Source organism: Oryctolagus cuniculus, chromosome 3 (genome assembly GCF_964237555.1).
Source record: "Oryctolagus cuniculus chromosome 3, mOryCun1.1, whole genome shotgun sequence".
Classification (NCBI taxonomy): Eukaryota; Metazoa; Chordata; class Mammalia; order Lagomorpha; family Leporidae; genus Oryctolagus; species Oryctolagus cuniculus.
Window position 1 is genome coordinate 2092658 of NC_091434.1, and position 11850 is coordinate 2104507.

At 63.7% G+C, this 11850-nt stretch overlaps 1 protein-coding gene and 1 long non-coding RNA gene across 24 annotated transcripts in view; one reads left to right on the plus strand and one right to left on the minus strand.

Moving 5' to 3' along the window:
- The window catches only part of TRAF3IP1 (TRAF3 interacting protein 1), a 64544-nt gene extending 55393 nt beyond the window's left edge, over positions 1–9151 (minus strand). For 10 of the 23 annotated variants that reach the window (XM_070069962.1, XM_070069961.1, XM_070069959.1 and 7 more), the window contains exons 1-3: positions 8910–9148; positions 1952–2020; positions 190–351 (exon numbers count right to left, since the gene is read on the minus strand). In XM_070069962.1, the coding sequence (XP_069926063.1) occupies positions 190–351; positions 1952–2020; positions 8910–9032 (354 nt within the window). In that variant the 5' untranslated portion in view covers positions 9033–9148. Of the gene's footprint in view, positions 1–189; positions 352–1951; positions 2021–8909 lie in introns of all 23 variants that reach the window. The other 13 variants (XM_070069950.1, XM_070069949.1, XM_070069948.1 and 10 more) reach the window with 6 other exon arrangements.
- Positions 9152–9210: 59 nt separating this feature from the next.
- On the plus strand, positions 9211–10374 carry LOC127488528 (uncharacterized). Its single transcript, XR_007916276.2, has 2 exons — positions 9211–9505; positions 9803–10374. It is a non-coding gene; the product is annotated as an uncharacterized lncRNA (long non-coding RNA).
- Positions 10375–11850: the final 1476 nt, after the last annotated feature.

Sequence of the window (11850 nt, forward strand, 5' to 3'; positions counted from 1 at the left end):
GAGAGCAGAGGGCCTGGGAAGCGCCCTGTGCATGACATGCCCTTGCTTTGTTACAGCTCTAATCCTCTCCTGTAACCTCTGACAGAGGCTCCAGGGCAGACGGGGGCAGACGCAAAGCGCGCGGATACCGGACACACCAACCCCTTCCCCAGCGCGGCCCGCGGCCCGGTCCCGCGGGACCCGCCCCACCTTGCTGAGACAGCACTTCCCGATCATCTGAAGCAGCTCGTTGGTTCTCTCGGGCTCGTGCCCGGCCACGACCCGGGCTGGCTTCACCAGCAGCGGCTCTCCCGAAACCATCACCACCACGTCTATGGCCTTCTGTAGGAAGCTAATTTTCGCATCTTTATCCTGAAATGTTTCCAATTAAAACACAGATATTAAAATACTTTTTTTTTTTTGACAGGCAGTGGACAGTGAGAGAGAGAGACAGAGAGAAAGGTCTTCCTTTGCCGTTGGTTCACCCTCCAATGGCCGCCGCGGCCGGTGTGCTGCGGCTGGTGCACCGCGCTGATCCGATGGCAGGAGCCAGGTGCTTCTCCTGGTCTCCCATGGGGTGCAGGGCCCAAGCACTTGGGCCATCCTCCACTGCACTCCCGGGCCACAGCAGAGAGCTGGCCTGGAAGAGGGGCAACCGGGACAGAATCCGGTGCCCTGACTGGGAGCAGAACCCAGGATGCCAGCGCCGCAGGTGGAGGACTAGCCTATTGAGCCATGGCGCCGGCCTAAAATACAGATATTAAAATACTTCTAAGAGCTTGCATTATCTTCATGTGTTCAACGGATACAGCTATTTTTACATAAAAGCTATTCTTAGGCTATAACAAATTTAGAAATATCTTTTAAAACAAAATATAAACAGTCCATCATCTATCTAACCAAGGGGTAGCATTAACCTTTCAAATAATAAATTCCGCTTTCCAGCAGACAGAATCAGCGTGACACAACTGCCACAAAGGAGAAATGGAATGAAAGAGGGCACGCACGGGGCTGGCGGCGTGGCTTCACGGGCAAAGCTGCCGCCCGACGCCGCATCCCAGGAGGCACCACTCCAAGTCCCGGCTGCTCCACTGCTGATCCAGAATCTGCTGTGGCCTGGGAAGGCAGAGAAGACGGCCCAAGCATATGGCCCTGCACCCGCATGGGAGACCCACGTGAAGCTCCTTGCTCCTGGCTTCAGCCTGGCCCAAAGCGGCCACTCCGGCCATCAAGGGAGTGAACCAGCGGATGGAAGCTCTCTCTGTCTCTCCCTCTCTCTCTGTGGTTCTCGCAAAATAAACAAATTCCAGCCATGTCCTAGCATACAAATGACACATGAATGCACGTGACAGAGAGGAGCACAGTGAGGACACGCACACACGTGACAGAGAGGAGCGCAGTGAGGACACGCACACACGTGACAGACAGGAGCGCAGTGAGGACACGCACACACGTGACAGACAGGAGCGCAGTGAGGACACGCACACATGTGACAGACAGGAGCGCAGTGAGGACACGCACACACGTGACAGAGCAGCGCGGTGAGGACACGCGCACACGTGACAGAGGAGCGCAGTGAGGACACGCACACACGTGACAGAGGGACTCAGTGAGGACACACACATACATGACAGGAGCGCAGTGAGGACACATACACACGTGACAGAGAGGAGCACAGTGAGGACACGCACACGTGACAGAGGAGCGCAGTGAGGACACATACACACGTGACAGAGAGGAGCACAGTGAGGACACGCACACGTGACAGAGGAGCGCAGTGAGCACACGCATACACGTACAGAGAGGAGCGTAGTGAGGACACACACACGTGACAGAGGAGCGCAGTGAGCACACGCACACACGTGACAGAGGAGCGCAGTGAGGACACACACACATGACAGAGGAGCGCAGTGAGCACACGCACACACGTGACAGGGAGCCCCGCAGTGAGCATGCCATCTCCCACACCCACCTTAACGTTCTCAGACTTCATCTCGGCGTCTGTGTAGAGGCCCTTCAGGAAACCAGTCACCCTGATCACCTACGGGACAAGGAGAGGCCATCAGACCCCTCCCAGCAGACATGCCTCACTCCCCGTGTGCTCGGGCCACGTGAGAGCTGTCAGACCTCAGACAGTCCAGGCAGAACCGCCAGGCCCTCAAGCGCTAACACGGCTGTGGGGACACAAGACCACGCGGCAGGCAAGTGCTCTCGATCCACGCCCGGGGAGGGCGCAGGTGCAAGGAGACTTCCCAGGGGGCGTCACGGCAGGACACACACACACACACTGCACACTCCCACAGGGCGTCACGACAGGACACACACACACACACTGCACACTCCCACAGGGCGTCACAACGGGACACACACACACCCACACTGCACACTCCCACAGGGCGTCACAACGGGACACACACACACACACACTGCACACTCCCACAGGGTGTCACGGCAGCACACACACACACTGCACACTCCCGCAGGGCGTCACAACGGGACACACACACACACTGCACACTCCCACAGGGTGTCACGGCAGCACACCCCCACACTGCACACTCCCACAGGGCGTCACGGCAGGACACACACACACCCACACTGCACACTCCCACAGGGCGTCACAACGGGACACACACACCCCCACACTGCACACTCCCACAGGGCGTCACAGCAGGACACACACACACACACTGCACACTCCCACAGGGCGTCACAACGGGACACACACACACACACACTGCACACTCCCACAGGGCGTCACGGCACCACACACACCACACTGCACACTCCCACAGGGCGTCACGGCAGGACACACACCCCCACACTGCACACTCCCACAGGGCGTCACAACGGGACACACACACACCCACACTGCACACTCCCACAGGGCGTCACAACGGGACACACACACCCCCACACTGCACACTCCCACAGGGCGTCACAACGGGACACACACACACACACACTGCACACTCCCACAGGGTGTCACGGCAGCACACACACACACTGCACACTCCCACAGGGCGTCACAACGGGACACACCCCCACACTGCACACTCCCACAGGGCGTCACGGCAGGACACACACACATCCACACTGCACACTCCCACAGGGCGTCACAACGGGACACACACACCCCCACACTGCACACTCCCACAGGGCGTCACAGCAGGACACACACACACACACTGCACACTCCCACAGGGCGTCACAACGGGACACACACACACACACACTGCACACTCCCACAGGGCGTCACGGCACCACACACACCACACTGCACACTCCCACAGGGCGTCACGGCAGGACACACACCCCCACACTGCACACTCCCACAGGGTGTCACAACGGGACACACACACACCCACACTGCACACTCCCACAGGGTGTCACAACGGGACACACACACCCCCACACTGCACACTCCCACAGGGCGTCACGGCAGGACACACACCCCCACACTGCACACTCCCACAGGGTGTCACAACGGGACACACACACACCCACACTGCACACTCCCACAGGGTGTCACGAGGGGACACACACACACACACACACACACTGCAACTCCCACAGGGCGTCACAGCAGGACACACACACACACACTGCAACTCCCACAGGGCGTCACAGCAGGACACACACACACACACTGCACACTCCCACAGGGCATCACGACGGGACACACACACACACACTGCACACTCCCACAGGGCGTCCCGGCAGGACACACACACACACACACTGCAACTCCCACAGGGCGTCACGGCAGGACACACACACACCCCACACTGCAACTCCCACAGGGTGTCACGACAGGACACACACACACACACACACTGCACACTCCCACAGGGTGTCACAACGGGACACACACACACCCACACTGCACACTCCCACAGGGTGTCACGAGGGGACACACACACACACACACACACACACTGCAACTCCCACAGGGCGTCACGGCAGGACACACACACACCCCCACACTGCACACTCCCACAGGGCGTCACAGCAGGACACACACACACACACACACTGCAACTCCCACAGGGCGTCACAGCAGGACACACACACACCCCACACTGCAACTCCCACAGGACGTCACGGCAGGACACACACACACACACACTGCAACTCCCACAGGGTGTCACGGCAGGACACACACACACACACACTGCACACTCCCACAGGGCGTCACGGCAGGACACACACACACACACACTGCACACTCCCACAGGGCGTCACGGCAGGACACACACACACCCCCACACTGCACACTCCCACAGGGCGTCACGGCAGGACACACACACACACACACTGCAACTCCCACAGGGCGTCACGGCAGGACACACACACACACACACACTACAACTCCCACAGGACGTCACGGCAGGACACACACACCCCCCACACTGCACACTCCCACAGGGCGTCACGACGGGACACACACACCCACACTGCACACTCCCACAGGGCGTCACGGCAGGACACACACACACACACCCACACTGCACACTCCCACAGGGCGTCACGGCACCACACACACCCACACTGCACACTCCCACAGGGCGTCATGGCAGGACACACACACACACACTGCACACTCCCACAGGGCGTCACGACGGGACACACACACACCCACACTGCACACTCCCACAGGGCGTCACGACGGGACACACACACCCACACTGCACACTCCCACAGGGCGTCACGGCAGGACACACACACACACACTGCACACTCCCACAGGGCGTCACAACGGGACACATACACACCCACACTGCACACTCCCACAGGGCATCACGGCAGGACACACACACACACACACTGCACACTCCCACAGGGCGTCATGGCAGGACACACACACACACACCCACACTGCACACTCCCACAGGGCGTCACGACGGGACACACACACACACACTGCACACTCCCACAGGGCATCACGGCACCACACACCCCCACACTGCACACTCCCGGAAAAGGTGCTGGGGAGAGGCCAGAGGGACACTGGCCTGACCCCGAGGCCCCTGCCGCCGCCCAGGCACTCGGACTCGGGTAAGGAGCCCTGGAGCCCCACGGCCCGAGGACAGGAAGGACTGACCGCCCGGCATCGCACGAGAGGCACTCGGCGCCGCGGAGGGGACAGGTTCGGACAGAAAAGGGCCCTCTCGGCCCGTGTTTCCAACACTGCAGCCAGCAGTCCCTCCTCTCCCGCTGCCCTACTCACTACGCCTGCACTTCTGTTCCCTCACCACCCGCCCCGCACACAACCTGCACACGCCATCACCACTAAAACCAGTCTTAGCTGGTGAGCTCCTGCTTCCCCCGCCCCGGCCCGGGCCTCTCAGACCAGAGCTTCCAGCGTGGCAGAGCACTGTGCAATCCGTACAGCGGGTGCAAGGAGCGCTCGTTCCTGATGAGACCCAACACCAACCACCAGGCTGCGAGGCATGCGGGGGGACGGGTCACTGCTCGGCCCTGGACAGCACGTGGCGTGCAGGGGGACGGGTCACTGCTCGGCCCTGGTCAGCACGTGGCGTGCGGGGGGACGGGTCACTGCTCGGCCCTGGTCAGCACGTGGTGTGCGCGGGGACGGGTCACTGCTCGGCCCTGGTCAGCACGTGGCGTGCGGGGGGGACGGGTCACTGCTCGGCCCTGGTCAGCACGTGGCGTGCGGGGGGACGGGTCACTGCTCAGCCCTGGTCAGCACGTGGTGTGCGCGGGGACGGGTCACTGCTCGGCCGTCAGCACGTGGTGTGCGGGGGGGACGGGTCGCTGCTCGGCCCTGGTCAGCACGTGGCGTGCGGGGGGACGGGTCACTGCTCGGCCCTGGTCAGCACGTGGCGTGCGGGGGGACGGGTCGCTGCTCGGCCCTGGTCAGCACGTGGTGTGCGCGGGGACGGGTCACTGCTCGGCCGTCAGCACGTGGCGTGCGGGGGGACAGGTCGCTGCTCGGCCCTGGTCAGCACGTGGCGTGCGGGGGGACGGGTCACTGCTCGGCCGTCAGCACGTGGCGTGCGGGGGGACAGGTCGCTGCTCGGCCCTGGTCAGCACGTGGCGTGCGGGGGGACAGGTCACTGCTCGGCCCTGGTCAGCACGTGGTGTGGGCGGGGACGGGTCACTGCTCGGCCCTGGTCAGCACGTGGCGTGCGGGGGGACGGGTCACTGCTCGGCCCTGGTCAGCACGTGGCGTGCGGGGGGACGGGTCACTGCTCGGCCGTCAGCACGTGGCATGCGGGGGGACGGGTCACTGCTCAGCCGTCAGCACGTGGCGTGCGGGGGGACGGGTCGCTGCTCGGCCCTGGTCAGCACGTGGCGTGCGGGGGGACTGGTCACTGCTCGGCCCTGGTCAGCACGTGGTGTGTGGGGGGACGGGTCACTGCTCGGACGTCAGCACGTGGCGTGGGGAGGGGACGGGTCACTGCTCGGCCCTGGTCAGCACGTGGCGTGTGGGGGGACGGGTCACTGCTCGGCCCTGGTCAGCACGTGGCGGTGGGGGGACGGGTCGCTGCTCGGCCCTGGTCAGCACGTGGCGTGCGGGGGGACGGGTCACTGCTCGGCCCTGGTCAGCACGTGGCGTGCGGGGGGACGGGTCACTGCTCGGCTCTGGACAGCACGTGGCGTGCGGGGGGACGGGTCACTGCTCGGCCCTGGTCAGCACGTGGCGTGCGGGGGGACGGGTCACTGCTCGGACGTCAGCACGTGGTATGCGGGGGGACGGGTCGCTGCTCGGCCGTCAGGAGTCCTTTACTCTGAGACCTGCTCCAGGACACGCACCAGGACAGCCCCACGCTAACGCCAGCCTCCTCGGGAATGAAGCTACAGCCCAATCTGCACCAAGTTGGCTACGGATTAACCCAGTCTCCAGTGCACACCAAGTCCCGAGAGCCACGGCCGCGGTCCTCGGCACAGGCGGGATGCCCGGAGCACCTGCGTGCCCGTTCCTGGCACAGCCTCACCGGGCCCCGCCCTTGGAACCCTGAGCAGGGACTGTGGGCAGCGAGGATTCCTGCAGACGCTGAAACGCGAACGCGAGGACGCGAGCAGGCCCCTTGGACACCGGCTCCCCGCGCTCGGCCGACCCTGTTGTCCCAGCGTGCCCGCCGTCTGCCAGACCAACAAGGCGGCAGAGTGCATCTCAGCACTGGGCTGGGACACGCAGGCCAGCAGGCGACTGGGAGCAGGCAACCCACCCCACTCAGCCCGTCCTGGCCTCCATAACCCGCCCCACACAGCCCGTCCTGGCCTCCATAACCCGCCCCACACAGCCCGTCCTGGCCTCCATAACCCACAAAACACAGCCCGTCCTGGCCCCCGTGACCCACCCCACACAACCCGTCCTGGCCCCCATGACCCACCCCACACAGCCCGTCCTGGCCTCCGTGACCCACCCCACACAGCCCGTCCTGGCCTCCGTGACCCACCCCACACAGCCTGTCCTGGCCTCCATAACCCACAACACACAGCCCGTCCTGGCCCCCGGGACCCACAACACACAGCCCGTCCTGGCCTCCATAACCCGCCCCACACAGCCTCCTGGCCTCCGGAGTCGGGTCCCTCTTCCCGCCGCGGGCAGCGCCCTCTTCCCAACCCGGCGGTCACCAGCCACCTCCCCCCGCAGCTCTGCACTTCAGGGAGCAGCAGGACGAACAGCAGACCAGAGTGGAGGGCTCAGTGCCCCCACCCAGGCCTCCGGGCAGGGAACAGCACCTGCCACCTCCCCAGGGAAGGCGGCGCAGCACCCTGCCTCCATGCCATGGGGCTCCCCCACAGCCGGCCCCTTCCCCAGACACCGTCCAGGCCAGGCCCTGGGGACGCAGGCGGGCTCCCGGCTGGTGACACGCGCTGGCACACTTACAAGCTAAGGTAAAGTCTGTGCAGGTCGGGCGGCCGAGCTGTTGAGTGAGCTGAGGGCCCCCAATGGTCACACCGCCCCAGAGTCCACCTGCTTCCTAGCCCCAGAGCACTCCAGTTCCCAAGGGCCCTCGGTGCGCCATGGAAACAGCACCCCCACCCCGGCCCCACCCCCGCGCTGCCACACACCTGACGGTTGCCAGGAGCCATCCCAGACTCCCTGAGCAGGGAGCCTGCGCCGGGGACTTCTGGGCGCTCAACTCACCGCGGCCGGACCGAGCCCGCACCCACACCCACACCCACACCAGCCTCACTCGAAGGCGGCCGGCGGAGCAGCGCTAACCGCCACCCGCAGGGCTCCGCCCCTGGCGGCTGCAGCGTGGGGATCCTAACACCCTGACTCCGGTCTCCACGGGCCCCGGGGCAGGGCGCGGTCCCAGCCACAGCCCGGCCCGCACCGGGGAGGGCGCGGTCACGGCCCCGGCCCGGCCCCAGCCCGGGCCCGCACCGGGGAAGGCGCAGTCACGGCCCCAGCCCGGCCCCGCACCGGGGAAGGCGCGGTCACAGCCCGGCCCCGCACCGGGGAAGGCGCGGTCACAGCCCCAGCCCCAGCCCCGCACCGGGGAAGGCGCGGTCACGGCTCGCCCCGCACCGGGGAAGGCGCGGTCACGGCCCCAGCCCGGCCCGCACCGGGGAAGGCGCGGTCACAGCCCCAGCCCGGCCCGCACCGGGGAAGGCGCGGTCACAGCCCGGCCCCGCACCGGGGACGGCGCGGTCACGGCTCGCCCCGCACCGGGGAAGGCGCGGTCCCAGCTCGCCCCGCACCGGGGAAGGCGCGGTCACGGCTCGCCCCGCACCGGGGAAGGCGCGGTCACGGCTCGCCCCGCACCGGGGAAGGCGCGGTCCCAGCTCGCCCCGCACCGGGGACGGCGCGGTCCCACTCGCCCCGCACAGGGCGCCCAGGGGCCGCAGTCCCGGCAGGGGCCGCCGCGGCTCGCCCACGCCCCGCCTCCCGGCCCCGACGCAGGCCCGGGTCTCGGCCCCCCCGGCCACCGGGCCCCGGCGGCGCCCACCTCCGTGATGATGTCGTGCAGGTAGCGGAACGGGGGCTTGTTGAGCAGCTTCTCCGTCAGCGGCGGCCTCCGGATCACCTTCCCCAGCGCCTCCTGCGTCCGCCGCACCACCGCGGCGTTCATGGCGCCGCCCGCCGCGCGTCCGGCCGCCCGCGCCCCTCAGGCGGCCCGGCCGAGCCTCAGCCCGGCTCCCTGGCCCCGCCGGCCCCGCCGCCCGGTGCCGCCGCGACGCGCAGCGCGGGTCCCCATCCCACAGTGCACCGGGCCCGCCACGGCGCCTGCGCGGAGGCCGCGGCGCGCCCGGTCGCTAGGGCGGCGCGGCCTTGGCAACGAACGCCCGCGCGCGGGACGCCGGGAAGCGGGGTCTGTCCAGCGGCCGGCGGCGGGGCCGCGTCCGCGGTGACCGTCCGAGGAAGGCGCTCCACACCGGGCCTCTCAGCTCCCGAGCGCTTTCGCCGGCTCTGGCTCGTGGGCGGAGCCAGGACGCGGTTATCCCGAAAGCCGCGCGGCGGGCAGTGCCCTGTCCTGCGCGGTCCTTGGCCGGTTTTCCCTCAGACCTCCACCCTGCCGCCGCCGCCACGCATCCCGCGGGGCAGGTGGGCAGCGAACGGGGCCCCGGGCTCGCCCCGCGGCGGCTGCGGGCTCCGGGGTCTGTGTGGAGCCTCTACCTTGGTCTGCCATTCTGCGTGTGCACCTGCACGTCCCCGGGGCGGGCACGGGGCGGGACTGCCCGGTTCCAGTCCGGCTCCCTGCTGATGTCCACCTTGGGCGGCGGCAGGGGACGGCCCGGTGCCCGGGTCCCTGCTGTCCGCGTGGGAGACCCGGATGGAGCCATTGCGGGCGTATGCGGGTGAGCCAGTGAATGGAGAGACCGAATAATGTATCTTTTAAAGTTTCACCTGGTGTCCGTGTGCCAGAAACGGCAGGTGCGCGTGGGCCGGAGGCCCAGGAGAAGCGGGATCGTGCAAGCTGATGGACACAGCCAGGCTGGCCCCGGGAGCTGATGGAGCCTGGGAAATTGGTTGTAAGTCTCCGCGGTGCCGGGGCAGCAAGTGTCCGTGAGGCTCGTGCGGGTTTCCGCTTCCCCGCGCCCTTTCGATGGAAGCATCCTGGCCTGCTGTTGGTGACGTGGGCAGGCAGACAGGAGAAAATCGGCTAGTTGGCGAGCTGGAAGACCACGTCTTCACACCCCTGTGAGCTCACCCCTTCCTGCCCCCACCTGTGCGCCCACTGCCACTCAGGCTACGTGACCACGCGCCTTTGGAAGTGGCTAAAAGGCCCGGAGCTCGCTGGGCCCTTCCTTTGTTGGCCGTTGCCTTCGGGGCGCGTGCCCGTTCCCGGGGCTGGCTCCTGGCCTGCTCTCTGCTTGCTGTGGACACAACTTAGCCTCTAGACGTCTGCTCTCCGAAATGAAGCCCTCACCCTCCTGCACATTTCTCTCACTGAATAAAATCCTTAAAACTTACCCTGTTGTCTGGTCTATTTGGGCCCATATTCAGAATTCTCTGAACACAGGGCAAGAGCCCACAGCTTATTCATATTGAAAAATTATTAATATTGAAAAATATTAATAAGCAGGGCAGTGTCATTGGGAGAACCCCGTCTCATATTTCTCTTTGCACGGCTCCGCTGGCAATGGGTGCGCCTGTGTTTGCTTGTCTGGAAGTCTGGGTGGACAGTCCCCCAGTGGGGAGCAGTCACCCAGACTGTCCACCCAGGGCGGGCCCGTGGAGCCTTCACACGCCCTCCCGCGTCTCCGAGCTTCTCCCTGTCGGCCCCCTGCAGCCACTCCAAGGATTCTCTCCAGGAATGGCCCAGCAGCGCAGGATTCTGGGCTGGCGGTTTCTTCTTTGACTCTGTGCCTTCAGCACATGCTGCGTTGGCTTTTGGCTTCCATGGTTTCTGGATAGAAGTCTGCCGTCATTCTTATTCCCGTTTTTCTGTTATGCTTCTGGTTGCCTTCAAGATTCTGTTTTTATCATTGATTTGCCAGACATTTCCCATTTTGTGGAGATTTTTCCCTAACATGTATATTTGATTATTATTTACTTGCATACATAATTATTTACATATATAAATTTTTGATAGTTTTTTTAAATAATGTTACCACTACCACAATCAAAAAAAGAAACAGCCCTTGACCCCTGAAAACATTTCTTCCTGCTCATGTGTAGTTCGACTCCTTGACCCCCAACCCCAAGCAACTGGTTTCTGTCATAATTTTGCATTTTCCAGAGTTTCATTTAAATGGAATTATAAATTGCATAGTCTTTTTTGGATTTTACTCCTTTTCTTATAATGTTTTTGAAATGTATCCGTGTTCTTACATATATTCCTGCACCATGCCTTTTTGTGACTGAGTTGTACTTCATAACTCATAGCACTTTGTCCACTAACCTGTGGATGAACATTTAAATTGCTTTCAGTTTTTGGTTGTTAATGAATAAGGCTGCTATGACTTCACATACAAGTCTTTGCATCAATATAAATGTTCATTTCTCTTGAACTGGAAGAATATGTTTTATATCATGTTTTTTAAAATCTTTTACTTACTGGAGAGATGGAATAGCATCTATCCTCTAATTCACTCCCCAAATGCCCGAAACAGCCGGAGCTGGGTTGAGGTTGAAGCTGGGAGCTGGAGACACAGTGTGGGTGGCAGGAATCAAATGACTGAGTCGTCACCGAGGTCTCAGGATCTGCCTTAGCGGAAAGCTGGGGCCGGGGCAGGACTCAAGCCCGGGTTCCCCGACATGGGACACAGGCTCCCTGACCACCGGGCTGAACACCCACGCCTGCCCTTGTTTTCAAAGTGGCTGCGCCTGTACCCCTTCACACCACTTGTATAGGAAATGCCCAGTGGTGGGGCCGGTGCTGCGCAGTGGCCTGCGGTGCTGCCTACCATGTGGGTGCTGGTTTGTGCACTGGCTGCTCCTCTTCC